The sequence below is a fragment of the Aspergillus japonicus genome (genome assembly GCF_003184785.1).
Source record: "Aspergillus japonicus CBS 114.51 unplaced genomic scaffold BO86scaffold_7, whole genome shotgun sequence".
NCBI lineage: Eukaryota > Fungi > Ascomycota > Eurotiomycetes > Eurotiales > Aspergillaceae > Aspergillus > Aspergillus japonicus.
Window position 1 is genome coordinate 732,615 of NW_020291644.1, and position 14,273 is coordinate 746,887.

General features: G+C 53.9%; 6 protein-coding genes across 6 annotated transcripts; 4 read left to right on the forward strand and 2 right to left on the reverse strand.

Annotated features, from left to right (window-relative positions):
• The first annotated feature begins 204 nt into the window (after window positions 1-204).
• BO86DRAFT_213013 (uncharacterized protein) lies at window positions 205-749 on the forward strand. Its single transcript, XM_025666857.1, has 2 exons — window positions 205-666; window positions 731-749. Exon 1 carries the CDS (start codon window positions 309-311, stop codon window positions 570-572), a length of 264 nt encoding a protein of 87 aa, XP_025530996.1. The 5' UTR covers window positions 205-308; the 3' UTR covers window positions 573-666; window positions 731-749.
• A 113-nt stretch (window positions 750-862) lies between these two features.
• Window positions 863-2,330, forward strand: BO86DRAFT_396732 (uncharacterized protein; the record flags this gene model as incomplete). Its single annotated transcript, XM_025673424.1, has 4 exons — window positions 863-1,237; window positions 1,305-1,678; window positions 1,742-1,809; window positions 1,885-2,330. 4 exons carry the CDS (start codon window positions 863-865, stop codon window positions 2,328-2,330), a joined length of 1,263 nt encoding a protein of 420 aa, XP_025530997.1.
• A 653-nt stretch (window positions 2,331-2,983) lies between these two features.
• On the reverse strand, window positions 2,984-4,733 carry BO86DRAFT_386637 (M18 family aminopeptidase). Its single transcript, XM_025671386.1, has one exon. The coding sequence runs from the start codon at window positions 4,611-4,613 to the stop codon at window positions 3,072-3,074; it is 1,542 nt and encodes a 513-aa protein (XP_025530998.1). The 5' UTR covers window positions 4,614-4,733; the 3' UTR covers window positions 2,984-3,071.
• A 120-nt stretch (window positions 4,734-4,853) lies between these two features.
• BO86DRAFT_386639 (glycoside hydrolase family 71 protein) lies at window positions 4,854-6,850 on the reverse strand. Its single transcript, XM_025671387.1, has 4 exons — window positions 6,563-6,850; window positions 6,433-6,488; window positions 5,735-6,376; window positions 4,854-5,677 (listed from the first exon to the last, which is right to left on the reverse strand). Exons 3-4 carry the CDS (start codon window positions 6,356-6,358, stop codon window positions 5,102-5,104), a joined length of 1,200 nt encoding a protein of 399 aa, XP_025530999.1. The 5' UTR covers window positions 6,359-6,376; window positions 6,433-6,488; window positions 6,563-6,850; the 3' UTR covers window positions 4,854-5,101.
• Window positions 6,851-7,988: 1,138 nt separating this feature from the next.
• BO86DRAFT_376697 (zinc-dependent alcohol dehydrogenase) lies at window positions 7,989-9,546 on the forward strand (the record flags this gene model as incomplete). Its single annotated transcript, XM_025670550.1, has 4 exons — window positions 7,989-8,253; window positions 8,326-8,553; window positions 8,626-9,203; window positions 9,268-9,546. 4 exons carry the CDS (start codon window positions 7,989-7,991, stop codon window positions 9,544-9,546), a joined length of 1,350 nt encoding a protein of 449 aa, XP_025531000.1.
• Window positions 9,547-11,498: 1,952 nt separating this feature from the next.
• hapX (bZIP transcription factor HapX) lies at window positions 11,499-13,593 on the forward strand. Its single transcript, XM_025666858.1, has 2 exons — window positions 11,499-11,576; window positions 11,739-13,593. Exon 2 carries the CDS (start codon window positions 11,774-11,776, stop codon window positions 13,238-13,240), a length of 1,467 nt encoding a protein of 488 aa, XP_025531001.1. The 5' UTR covers window positions 11,499-11,576; window positions 11,739-11,773; the 3' UTR covers window positions 13,241-13,593.
• Window positions 13,594-14,273: the final 680 nt, after the last annotated feature.

Below are 14,273 nucleotides of genomic sequence, written 5' to 3' on the forward strand. Positions count from 1 at the left end.
GTACTGTACTGGCGAGGGCGCAGCAAAGTACTGTACTTCATACGCTGTGTACGTATGAGATATGCAAACATCAAACCATATGCATAGTTCAATCCTCATCTGCGCCCAACCAAAGGGAGGCGGAGAGTCTTGGAATAACTCGTCGATCTATCGCGCAGCTCCACTTTTCGTCTTAATTGACTGGCTCGGGGGATTTGGCATCCATAGACTGTGGATACTGTCATCATTAGTGACACCAGAAGGCTGGAACCGGTCGCTTGGTCCTCTGCTGTGCGTCGGCCCTAATTGCAGTCTGCGTTGCAGCCAAAATGGTCGATATCACACAGAAAGGCAAACAAATACTCCGCTTCCAACACCAAAGGAGAGCGGATGGGAAATCAAGGGCCTCTCCACCGACAACTATCTATCGAACTAAAAGTTTAGTGTGGCTGTTCTCCATCATTTGCTTGATTGCCCTCTCCCTTGCTTGCTTTTTCTGCCTTCTCCTTCTCTGTGACTCCCATGATGTCTTAGCGTCTGCCCGCAGATCCGGAGAAGGATTGAGACAAGAGCGAAGATCTACACGGGTATGATGGTGTTGGTCTGTGTTGCATCTCGACCTTCAGACCGTTTATAGGGTCTGCAGGACCAGAACTGTTTATAACCCTACCCTCTCCTCCTTTCCCTGTGAGTAATCCCCCCTCTTTGTGAGATGCCACACACTGCTCGGTCGCTAATCGGGGTCACCTAGACCCCAGGGTTTATATGTATGAACCTCCCCGACTAGCATCACGGAGGCCGTTATACCATTGAGCCATCCATCGTCGATCGTGGGAAGACACGGCACTGACACATTGATGGGACACCAGTCCTGCACGCAACAATGACGGAAACCTACCTCTTTCATGTCAGCCGCTCTGAGGATGCAGCGAATGGATCGTACATGTCCTCTCGAGGAGCTCAAGCGCTGTCTGTCAGTGTTGTTTTCACCACGCTGGCAACCATCTTCGTCAGCGCTCGCATTTATACTCGAAAAACCTTGATGAACCGCATGGAACCCAACGATTGGATGATCTTGATCGCCTTGGTACTGACCCTGCTGGAGTCCTTGCCCGAGTCCCAATATACCCAAACTCAACTGACAGTGTTTCAGGTCCTATCATTTGTCTTCATGGGCTTGTTCATTGTGGAGGCTCTGAATGGGATGGGAATGCGTCAAGTAGACATCCCGCCTCTCATTCTCGAGAAGCAAATGAAGGTATGGGCAACATGCTCCCTGACCCAATCAATCAGTGGCACTGACTCTTCGGCATCATGAACCCTAGGCCTTCTGGCTTACCATCCCCTTCTATAACGCCGCCTTACTCTGCGCCAAGGCCTCGATTCTGATGCAGTACTTCCGTGTCTTTCCAACAAGACGGATGCGACGCATCTGCTGGCTCATGATTGCCGTGTTGGCTACTTACGGGACCTGGGCTGTGTTGAGTGCTTTCCTTAACTGCGTCCCCGTGGCCAAGTTCTGGGATTCATCGATCCCGGGGTTCTGTTTGAGCTCGGAGGGCCTGTGGTTCTCCAATGCCTCGATGCATATCACCACCGACCTGGTCATCCTCATCATCCCGATCCCAGCGTTGGTGGCACTCGAGCTGCCGAAGAAACAGAAGATCGCGCTGATCTCAATCTTCGCAATCGGTGGATTGTGAGTTGGCTGTCCCCCGGAGACCCTCGCCGTATCCCCAACGCTAACAACCACGACCTTCAGTGTCTGTGTCACCAGCATATGCCGCCTCGTCGCGCTCAAGAAGATCGCCGACTCATCTGATCCCACCTGTAAGTTAGATTCCTGCACGGGACCCTGTTCCCCGCAAAGAATCAATCAGGTTTAACCAAGACCGTGAACAATAGACGACAACGTCGGCGCAGCCTCCTGGTCCGCCATCGAATGCAACACCGGGATCATCTGCGCCTGCCTCCCGACGCTCCGCCCGCTGGTCTCGCGGATCCTGCCGCATCTCCTGTCGACCCTCAGCGGCGGCCGGCAAGCCTACGGCACGTCGCCCCTGTCCGGCGCCCAGGCCCCGACCTACTGGAACGGCACCGGCGCCACCGTCACCACCACCATCACCACCCACCTCGACGACCTCGAGTACGCCCACTGCGCCGGCGACGCCGACCGCTACCTCACGCTGGTGCCCGGCAACGACGTCAACGGCCAGGGCAAGCTCATGGTCCGCGAAACTCATCCCGCCGGAGGAGCAGGAGACCTGAAGGAAGCGTTCACCCGCGAGGAGCAGCGAGGAGACAGCTCGTCCTCCTCGTCGCCGCCCCGAGCCGGGAATCTGCTAGGATAGCATGCGATGAATCGTAACTGTGCTGGTATGCTGGTGCTGTGGCTAATTGTGAAGGTAAAAATGAGGGAAACCCGAATAAAAAGAGCAACGGTCGTTTTGGTTCAGTTTAGTTCAGTATATATATCCAGGAAACGATATACCCACTTCTCTCTCTCTCTTTTTTGAATTTTCTGTCACCACAGACTCTGTTTACCTTCTTTTTGCCTTGGCTGTGGTGGTCTCCGTTCATTTATTTCTTTTTTTTTTCTAAGTAACCCCCATTTTTTGTTTTTGTTTTTTTTTTTTTTCTTCTCTTCATATGTACCTTTTTACTTAGTGTGTCTTTGGCATGATCGAGGCAGTAATGGAATGGATATGATTAATTTTGGTCGAATTGGAAATGAAATAGTCCTTTATAAATCATAGTTTGTGACCAAGTCGCTGGGAGTGGCATGGGGTTTAGATGAGGACCTAGTGCACCCCCGAGGATTTGAGAATCTATAAGCATTACGAATTGAGTATCTCAACTCTAAGGAGGAGTCTGTATCTCCCTACCCACGTCCGGATGTTAGTGTAGATTGTGGAGTACATTTCTAGCTTTAAGATCATAGTCATGTATGCAATGCAACTCTGCTACATCCCCCCCCCCCCTCCTCTAACTTAAATATAGTCTAGACAAAAGCGTACCAGGTTCTACCCCCTACCGGACCAACCTCATACATCCCGAGCCGAATATTTCTTTGGACGTCGGGTCCATCCGATCTAGAAGGCCGCAAACTCCGCGTCCACCTCCTCGAAGTGATCAAAGAAGCCCTTGAACAGCTTGACGCCCAGACCGGGATCCAGACTGCCTGTGGTGGCGCGGATGCTGTGCATGCTGAGCTGGGGGATGCCCATGTCGATGGCGCGCATGCCGATGCGGGCGCTGGTCATGGGGCCGATGGTGCCGCCGCTGCGGGAGTCGTTGCGGATCTGGAAGACCTGGAGGGTGGCGCCGCACTTGTCGGCGACGCGCTTCATGAAGCCGTGGCTGACGCTGTCGGTGGTCATGTGGCCGTTGGAGTCGGCGGAGACGGCGACGCCGACGTTGAGGCGCGGGGCGTGGTTCTCGAGGTAGACGTTCAGGAAGTTGGGGTTGACGGCGTGGATGACGTCCGAGGAGACGAGGAAGCTGTTGGCGACGGTCTGCGAGAGGAGGTTGGGCCCGTAGGCGGCGGGGTCGGCGAAGGCCTCGGCGATGCGCTCGATGATGCTGGACATGAAGTTGGAGCGCGCGCCCTGGCGCAGCAGGCTGCCGATCTCCTCGTCGTCGAACATGCCGACCATCTTGATCGAGGCCGGCGAGGTGGAGTCCGGCGAGGCCAGGAGCGCCTCCTGCGCCGCGTAGCAGCAGAGCTTGTCGTCGATGCGGCCCGCAAAGATCAGGTCCTTCTCCAGGCCGCCCAGTTGGGCCGGCTGGCTGTCGTAGAGTTCCAGCTCCCACGAGACGATCGTGTGGGGGTCCTGGATCTGGAGCTCGCGCGAGATGACCCGGACGAGTTTCTCGGGCTGCGTCGCGGCGAAGCTGCCGGGTTGGAAGGCGGACGGAGTGTCGGCGGACGTGGAGAAGAGGTCCGAGTTGTCGACGCCGATGATGGGCACCATCTGGGTCTCCTTGTTGAAGGGGCCCTGGCTGGGGGCGCCGAAGTGCGGCGCCAGGGTAGGGACGCGCGCAATGGGCCAGTCGAGCTTTACCAGCTTGGACTCGATCTTTCCGCTGCTGGGGTCGCGCACGAGCACGCGCCCGCCGATCGAGAGGTCCCGATCCCACCAGGTCTCATTCGGGGCCCCTGCGTACGGCGCCACGCCGAGCTGCACGAACCCGGCCTTCGTGGGCAGCTTCGACACCGGCTTCAATTTGGCGGTGAGGGCGTCGATGTGTCCGGCCACGATCGCCACGCCATTGCCGCTCTTGTACTCCTTGCCGACGGAGAAGGCGATGAAGGCGCTGGAGTTCCGCGTGCAGTAGTATTTCCCCCCCCGCACGAGCTTGTTCGTCCAGGATTCGCGCTCGTGCAGGCGCTTGTACCCTTTGCTTTCGAGCTGGGCGGTGAAGGCATCGACGGCGTGGAAGATGGTCGGGTTCGCGGTCATGAAATCACAATACGGCTGGGAGTATGCACTCGGATCGAAGGAGGCGGTGGAAGGAGGTGATACCGTGGTTGCTCGCGTGGGATAGACATGGTCGGGGAGCGGGCTGGTCTGGGAGGCTGGGCGATGGGCCAGAGCGGCTTCTCGAAGCTCAATGAAGCTTTTCTTGGCCATTGTGCAGTGAAGAGGATGGCTTTGGGCTGAAAGTGTGTCTTGAGATGTAGAGAATAGGTAGAGATATTGGGATGAGAGAATAGAGAAGGGATAATTGCAGATGGGGGTGAAAGAGTTGAGGAGTGAGGAGAGAGGAGAGAGGAGAGGCGTGGAGAGCGAGACACGGAGAGAAAGGCGGAGCTCCGGTGGATCAATCAGTCAGCTGGGGAAGTCAGTTGGAGATGATGATCGTGATCGTCCCTCGGCTCTCCTTCTCTCCTTCTCTCCTTCTCTCCTCTTGTATCCTGGTATCCTTGTATCCTCCGTCACCTTCTCTCATCCAGTCATCTTCTCAATGCGACTGCAGTTGCAGACATCATGGCCATCCATCCATCTATCGTTCTAAGTGCGATGCACGTATCTTATTGCCTTATTTGCAGTCATTATCCGCTCTAATCAGCTATCCTTCTTATCCGGAAACGGCCTTCACGATAAGCGATCCATGATGTCTAATCGCTGGAACCTACATAACAATTCCAGTTCACATTGCCATCCTGACATTCCTCTGTAATGGCCGGTCCAGTTGCCGATGCCATCACCTGCTCGTCGCGCACAATCATGATCTTCACGGGTCCTGTTTCTCCGTCGAAGGGAACCGAGCAGTGATGAACGCCCGCCCCCGAGGCTTGTACGATATTGGGCGTTCCATCCCCAATCTGGATGTGAATTTCGCTCGGGCTCCCCACAATCACGCTGACAAACACCCGATCCTGGGATACCTCGCCCGGGTGCAGTTCCTCTTGGCCCACCCCCGGGTTGTTGCCGGTCGTCCCATTGGTACTGCCAGCATGACTAGGGTTCGTGCGATACCAGTACACAATCTTATCCGCAAAGGACAAGTGAGGTCGGGGTTGGTTGGGATCAACCACGCCGCCGTTCCGGTAGGCGTCAATGTAATGAGGCAAAAGTGCCCTCCATGCGTCGTGAGGGTGTCCAAAACAATAGCGACCGGCTCCATCGGGGACCCCGGCCTCGTGGATGGGCCCGATATAGTGGGCTTCGCCGTAGTCGTTCCAGCTAATGATCTGTGATCATTGAGGTCAGTTGTTGTCGAAGAAGGAGGGTTTAGAATAGACCCATACCTGAACCCAAGCTGGCTGCAATCTCATCACCTGCTCCCACCGGTAGTGCCAGAGATCATCGCCGCGCCACAGCCAATTCTTGTCCCACTGAGGCAAGTTCGTGTAGAACCAAGGTGAAACGGGCATCATGTACGGCCGACCATCCAAGGACTGGATCCAATGTTCATCGTTGGCGGTGTTCTTCTGTTCAGCGCCTACGGGCCATGCATCCCAGCTGAAAGCACCATCAACAATATCGAGGTAGTTGGTGATGGCGGCAGGGCCGCAGTCGGGCCAGCTAGGGACGAAGAAACAATTCGTGGCGCGCTTGATGTCGACCCAGTCTCCGGCGCTTGAGACGCCGATAAAGGTGGAAACCAGTGGCCTTCCTTGATAAAAATACTGGGGGCTGCGGTGTGCGAAGGCGTTGATGGTGTGAATGACACGGTCCACTGGCCATGGGCCCCCCGACCCATAGTCGAAAGAAAGAAAAAGGGTGAAATTCCCGACTCTTTCAGCCGCACTGTACGCATTTTCCAGGACTTGGTCGGTGTAACTATCCTGGGGGGCGATGTTGAGCGCGAAGCCATCAATATGGCACTTTTGGGCCTCGATTATATCCGACTCCCATTGTTCGGGGGTCATGGCAGCCGCGCATCCCACCTAGAGTGCAGTTAGCTGAGTACTGTACTGGTCGTTATCCACACTGAAGACCTTACGATAAAATGTGCAAACACTGTCTGTGGTCCAGTTCTGGCGACCGTAGGGCTTGCTCCTAGGGTCACTAATCAACAAGGCGGCTTTCCGCAAGCGAGCGGACGTCCATCTCCAGGAAATAGATCAACCAACCTGGAGGGAAAGTAGGGGCGGTCTCTTGTGTCGGCCAATGACCATCTGGCTGGTTCGAAGGAGGACTGTAGGGCTGAGGAGAAGCAGGTGGTGTTCCATACTTCTCTTTGACATGTTGGTGGACGCGATCCAGGAAATCTCCGAATCGTCCCATAGTGGCGGTGGTAGTAGTAGTGGTGGTAGTGGTAGTGGTGGTGGTGGTGTTGATGTATGTTCGTCCTCAAGAGCGAAGCTGACACTCGACCAGCGTGTGCAGTTGCAACTTCATTAATTGCGATAGTGAACAAGATCCCGCGGTCGGCAGTTTCTATCGTCGAGATATTGTGTTTTTAATTGTGTATGGAAGCCAAGATTCGGGCCCAGTTGATCCGAGGTTGTCTTGACTGTGGGGGCAAAAGGCTGGTGCCTAAGATGGTGGAAACAATATTGCTGTATGTACTGTATACAGCAAGAGTCCTTTTTCACCACCGGTGGATAGTACGTATAGCTTCACAACAGCAATGATAAACATAACAAGGGGTCTGACGTGCGGGTTCGGCGTTCCTCCCTTGGTTCTGTTCCACTTTGGCTTGTCAAAAGGACCCTTAGCGGGCCCAGCAGGGCCCGTACTTGCACCTTTCTAAGCACCTATTCAGATAGCTGTCTAGAAGCCGATTTTACGTCTTCATGGTCTACTGAAATGGCTGCTTAAGGGCTTATACATCAGTATTCAACGGCCTCTTCATACGGCTCTCCAAGCAGCTTGAGGGCATTAGTTACCTCTGCTATTTGGTAAAGTGTAAGTCTCGTGACCACAACTTTAAACACTTAGTAGTACCTAGTAGCAGTACTCCAGTCCCTGATTCTGACACAAATATCCAGCCAACCAGCGTCTGTCACCCTTGCTCAGGCCCCCAGAGATTTCCAAGGTGCAAAGCTAGTCGCGCATTGCAAAACACAGTTCAATTTGTGCAACTGCAGTAGAATGGACAATGCCAGATCTGTCATCAATGTCATCAAGGTGACCGAATGCGATGTGCGGGGGAAGTTCGTGATAAGATGACGTCATGACGGCTCTTCCTCCAATAGCTACCCTACGGTGAGTATTGTCATCGATTACTCCTCATGCAACCGGTACGAGAATCCTAGATAGAGCTATCCAAACTATCCAAAAGTTGCAAGGCTAAACCACGAAGAGCTTAGGAAGGAGATGTCATATCATACTCATTGGATATAATCCCATGGAACAGGCTTCACGAGAAATTGAAACATGACGACCTCACTGTGATGTCAGTCGCAGGCGGCGAACTCGGCCGGACCATTTATTCTCTGTCGAGCCTCACAAGAAGTCGGACTGGTGGGATTTCATGACACTCTGCACTACTGCCTTGCTGATCACATATTATTGATCATCTGAGTTGATAACATCCAGAATCGAATCACAATAATGGCAGCAACATCCCAGGCTGCTAACCTAGTCGAGAAGGCGGTTGGACACAGTGGCAATGCCACTGTCACCACCGATGTGAGCAATTACGCCAAGGGAGGGTATGGCCAGGAGACCGGGGAGAAGATCAAGGCCACCACCTGGCAGGGGAAGAACTCTGTCGAGGTGGTGGAAATGCCCAAGCCAAGAGTTGTCGATGAAGGGGACGTGATTGTCAAGGTCACCGGTAGCACGATCTGTGGAAGCGATCTCCACCTGTATCACGGTATGGTCTAGGTCTGAAATCGTTATGCTAATTAATCAAACTGTGAAGCAGTTCTGACTCGGTGCATCACAGGTGTCATTCCTCAACTCGAAAAAGGCGACGTGCTCGGCCACGAATTCTGCGGTGTGGTGGACAGCGTCGGACCGGGAGCAAAGAATGTCAAGGTCGGAGATAGAGTCGTAGCAGCTTTCCCCATTTCCTGCGGCCAATGCACGAACTGCAAGAAACAACTGACCTCCGCCTGTGAACGGACCAACGAAAACACCCTCACTAATGCCTTGTATGGGAAGCGCACTTCAGGTAAGCCTTCCGGACCAGAACATCAATCTCTTAGTGTTGTAAAGGACAGCTCGTTAACCAAACTCGGTACAGGTATCTTCGGCTACAGCCATTTCACAGGTGGCTTCGCTGGAGGCCAAGCCGAATATGTCCGGGTGCCATATGGCGATCAGAACCTGCTGGCACTTCCCGATGATGTCCCTGATGAGAAGGGTTTGTATCTCTCCGACGTTTTGTCCACATCGTATCACTGTGTGGTCGACACCGGAGTCGATAAGGGCGATGTGGTTGCCATTTGGGGTGCAGGGCCGATTGGCCAAATGGTGGCCACCTTCAGTTTTCTGCAGGGCGCCAGCCGAGTGATCCTCATTGACGGTGGCGACGCAGCGTGGCGCTTGGACTTTGTCAAGAGTAAATTGCCCAAGGTGGAAACGATCGATTTCACCAAGCTGCCTCGTGGTGAATCCATCACCTCCCAATTGAAGAAGGTGGTCCCCGGCGGGCCCGATGTGGCGTTGGAATGTGCATCGGGAGAATTCGCAAAGGGATGGGCGCACTACTTCGAGGTTCTCCTGGGATTGGAGACTGACACCTCGGAGATGTTGAACGAGATGATCACTTCCGTCCGGCCATTTGGCCGGGTTGGCGTTACCGGGGTCTACTCTGGCTTTGTAAGTCCCGCCACAGGACTAACGTGAAAGCAAGCGCGTTGCTAATTGATGGACCACCTTTTAGACCAACCACTTCAACATTGGTGCCTTGATGCAGACTGGCGTCCGCTTGATCGGCAACGGTCAAGCTCCCGTGCACCGATACTGGAAACATCTCCTGGAGCTCATCCGCAAGGGGGAGATCAACCCCTTGGACATGGTCACGCATCGAGTACGTCTAGAAGACATGTCCAGATTGTACGAACTATTCAATAGTCGCGAGGGTGGTATCCAGAAGGCGTTTGTCGTGACCAAGAATTCATTCCCCCCTGCCGAAGGAGCGCCCGCTCTGGTTGAGCTGTGATATGCTTTGGGACGTTCACAAAGACGTTTTGACGGCGTTCATGTTTATTGTTCTCAGATTGATGGTGTATGACCCCAAATTGTATACTATAATGTGCAAATGAAATTCGATCCGCATGCATACGACGATCTGCCTAAAGAAGGAGAAATTTCGGACAAAGGACGGGAATCGAGAGCATCGAGCGAGGCGAGCATCGGGGGATTTTGAGTGAGTCACCAACCAGTCTTGCTTGCTGGAAGGCTTGACTGCTCTACGAACCTGACTTGCTACTGTGTACGTCTGGATGCCGCTCAACGAGAGTAAGTTACTGGCTCCTAGTTTTCATAGAGAGGGCCTTCTCAACACGTATGTACATTTTCCACATATGGATATAAAGATGTGCCCGATCCCCTGCGCATGGCCACGCTGATCTGGTTCCTAGAGACTTCTGACGACAAGCCCAAGGAAGCCGAGCCAAATCGGCCCGTTTTCGCCCTCGTCCTTCCGTTCTTCGGCATTTGAGGTCGAAGTGGACTCGGCGGACGACTGGAGACGCATGCAAGGGCTCTGATTGATAAGAAGAAGATTTTTTCTCCCGACCCTCTTCCCCCTCTCTTTCAAGTTGTCGCAACCATCCCTCTCCATTGAACTAGACTGAACCAGGTTAAGAGAAGGAGTTCTCGAGACCGATCATTAACGGTTCTGGTTGGTGCATGACGAGTCTATGACACATTTCACACCGGGGATTGGCTGGGATATCCGAAACGGGAAAAGTGGGATCAGATAAGATCAGGCGACGGAGGGAAAACTCCTGCCGAGGTCGTTTTCAACTCTCCTTGCACGTTCCAAGGGTGACCTTGCGAGCTTCATGACTAACAGTATCCTCATCAGTCCCCATTTCCCCTCTGGCTAATCAATCCGCACTTCAGCGATGGAGTAACCTGGCCCGAACTGTTTCCGGCCCAAGCTCGGCTCCTGCGCCGAAGTTCAGCGTTCTTATGTGTCAGACCTCGTTGCACCAAATGGCGAGCAGGGGATTTGGTTTTGCCCCCTGCCATCTGCTAAAACGCTTGGCAAGCAGAAAGGATTGTCTCTTTCCCCATCCCGGATGTCCGCGCTCATCGCGGATAAAACTCTAGCAGAATCCATTGACCAACAGGATCGTAACCCAGAGGGAAGAAAAAAGGACTCATGTACCCACACGGGTGGTCTTGGGAAGAGAAGGAAAATTTCTCTCTTTACCATGGGTAGTGAACGAGTCATGGAAATCATGACTCTTTCACTGAGGCATACTGTGCAGTACACAGTAGCGTCTCCGGTCTGAGAATGGAACTAGTCGTAGTAGACAGAGTAGAAGAACATAACTCATCTTTTAGCTCCTCGATGACGCTTCTACCAATCGTGACCGCAAATTCTAAGATCCAGGGTGTTTCTTCATCAGCCCTACTGAGAGAAAATCGATGCTAGGCTCAGCATGATACGAGCTGGATGGAGGGCTGGAGGCTGGAGCATACCCTAAACCCCAAGTTCGAACCGGCCGGCAGGGAATTATTGATTGATAACCCGCAGTCTACCACGGGACGGACGAATGAGGGCGGGCAACGAGTGGGGATTCCACTGGAATCTCCGAAGTCGGTGAACGCGCACGATAATCTAATCTGATCCGATCATTCATTTTTCCCTCTCTGTTTCCCCCCTCCTTCTTTCCTTTCCCTTCCTCCATTTCTTCTCAGCTTCTTCTTCCTCGGTCGCTTTTGGTGTCTGTCTTCCGTCCTACTCCTCCTCCTCCTCCTTCTTGTTCTCCTCACCCTAAGCCTACTTGCTTCGTTTTCCTTCCACTCCTTCCCTGCCATACTCATTCTGCTGTCAATCTATCTATACAGGGTCAATCGCCGTCCCATCCTCTCCAATTCATCGGGTTGCAGCCAGCAACTCCGTTGTCTCGCTTACCGGCTGAGGGGGCGCACTTCCGCTCTTCCGGCCGATGCGATCCAGTGACACCACCACTACTACTACTACCACCACCACCACCACCGCCTTTCGTTCTGCCGGTTAGCCCGCCCGCCTTTCTTCCATTCTTCTCCGAACACCTCCTCACCAGTTAACTGAACCACCCAAACCACCCATCCAAATCACCCATCCCCATCTCCACCTCCCACCTCGGACCACCATTCCCGTCTTCACCCATGATATGTCCACTGATCATACTGCAGGCTTCCTCTAAATCACTAGAGGATTTTTCATTACCATGGCCAGTCCGATTGCTCTCTCGATAGCCCCTGGTCCGGGTCCAGCGCCGCTGGCTCCCGCACTGGCTGCCAAGCCAGCCATCTCACCGTCTCCTGGTCCGGGCACACCCGGCTCCGTCACCTCCAAGGAATGGGTGATTCCTCCTCGCCCCAAACCTGGTCGCAAGCCAGCCACAGATACTCCTCCCACCAAACGCAAGGCCCAGAATCGAGCCGCCCAGAGAGCGTTCCGCGAACGTCGAGCCGCCCGCGTCAACGAGCTCGAGGATCAGATCAAGAAAATCGAAGATGAGCACGAGATACATATCGCTGCCTTCAAGGACCAGATTGCAAGCCTCTCCAGCGATGTCGAGCAATGTCGAAATGAGATGGCTTGGTGGCGCGACCGATGCCATGCCTTGGAGAAGGAAGTTTCTGTCGAACGGAGTGCGAAGGAGACCCTGGTACGAGAGTTCCGGACAACTCTCACCGACAAGAGCTCCGACAAGGCTCCTCTGACCCGAATCGCTGCGAGAAACCCGACCGAAGACCGAGCGGCCAGTGATCGCGGGTTGCCGACCGGCAGATCTACCGCCGTGGTGGAAGAATCACGGGAGGAGGTTCCGTTGGGCTGTGGAGATTGCTCCTCTGTCCACTGTCAGTGTATTGAAGATGCGTTTGCCATTCCGGGAGTCGAGACTCGGTCTTCGCTGGGCAAGCGGCCGGGCAGTCCTAGTCTGACACGACCCGAACCCGAGATCAAACCGGAGCCCGAGGAGATGGAGATTGACTTCACCACGCGGTTCGCCGCACCGCACACTATTCAAGACGACCATAGCACTTCCGTCTCGTCGCCAGCTGTAGACCCCTGCGGGTTCTGCCAGGACGGAACACCCTGTATCTGCGCCGAGATGGCGGCCCAGGAGGAAGAGCGTCGGAGGAGCTCATTTGAGAACAATCGGCTGGCGCCCATTCAGAACCTGTCTCAATTCACACCACCCCCATCAGAAGGCGACGTTCGGTCCGACGTCACGTTACCTCCAATCAGCCAAGCCACAAATCCGTGTGCCAATGGACCGGGAACATGCGCTCAATGTCAGTCCGATCCACGCCGGACCCTTTTTTGCAAGACGCTGGCGGCCTCCCGCTCCGCCAGCGCTGCCTCCTCCGGTTGCTGCGGCGGTAAGGGCGCCGATGGCGGGTGCTGCATGTCTCGCGGTGGCAACCCTCCCCAGCCCGCTGCCGGTTCGCGTCGCTCCAACACTCCCTCGCTAACCCTCTCCTGTGCCGATGCCTTTACCACCCTCTCCCGGCACCCCAATTTCTCTCGAGCAAGTGACGACATCTCCGCCTGGCTTCCCAAACTCCACACCCTCCCCAAACCCCAGGAGGTAGCTCCGCCCGGCTCCCGAGCGGCCCTGGAAGTCGAGGCTGCCAGCGTCATGGGCGTCTTGCGATACTTTGATCGACGGTTCGCCGATAAATAGATGACGGACGAACCTTCTCTCTTCCCTTGTCTGCACTTGTCTTTTATTCTTAGTGATACCCAACACCCGATTCATGAACGTTTGAGTTTGTATTATACAAGACTATACACTCCTGAACCCCATCCCCCCTCTATGTCTCCCTCCATCCTTCTCCCTAACCAATCTCTCCCCGTGGTGTCTCCCTTCCCTCCCACTTCATCCCCGCCAGTCTACATCTTTAATGTAACTCATTCAACCCATGACTCTTCACTTCTTATGAACGGGTACACTTTTCCTCTCCTCCTTTCCTCCTCCTTCTTACCCCCAGTTATCACCCCCCTTTTACGGGTCTTCCTGCCAAATCGACCCCATCATCCTTCCCGTTCCTCTTCCCAGTCTCCCCCCCACCCCACGACTGGAACTGAAATCCGATCTCAAAAGCAAAAGTCAATCTACCTGCAACCATAACTCCTGGAATTTACGATGTGCTATACAATGCTAGGCTAGGCTAGGCTAGGCTATGATTCGCTCACGAACCCCGCCAAAAAAAAACCAACCAAAACAAAACAAAAATCTTCCACGCAACCACGTGGTGTTTCCTCAACGCGTGGTCAAAGCCAAAGTGTCTAATGAGTCTAGATGGTTTGAAATGAAATGAACTGGCGTTTTTATGTTGTTATCGGCTGAGGTGTTCATGTCTATACGTATGTGTATGACTGTCAAGTTATGTGTTGCTCGTCTCTGCCGGGCGTGTGCTTGCTCCGCTCCGCTCCGCTCTGGATTCGGATAGATAAGATAATCTGGAAAGCGTGCTTGGGCTATGTACATGTCCAAGGTTCAATGGATGTCTTTTTTCCGATCACTCAGCAGGGTGCACGTGTCACGGTTCAAGCCTAGAGTTCATTTATAGCTTTGGGCAATGAATGGGGGATTCATCATGTAATCATGCGCCTTGCTTGACTATATCTATACTAGATCCCACACCGCCCAACCTGAAGAAAACCCAACGCCGTCCGTCCTTACTCCGAGTTTTCATTCCGCTACATTAAAGACA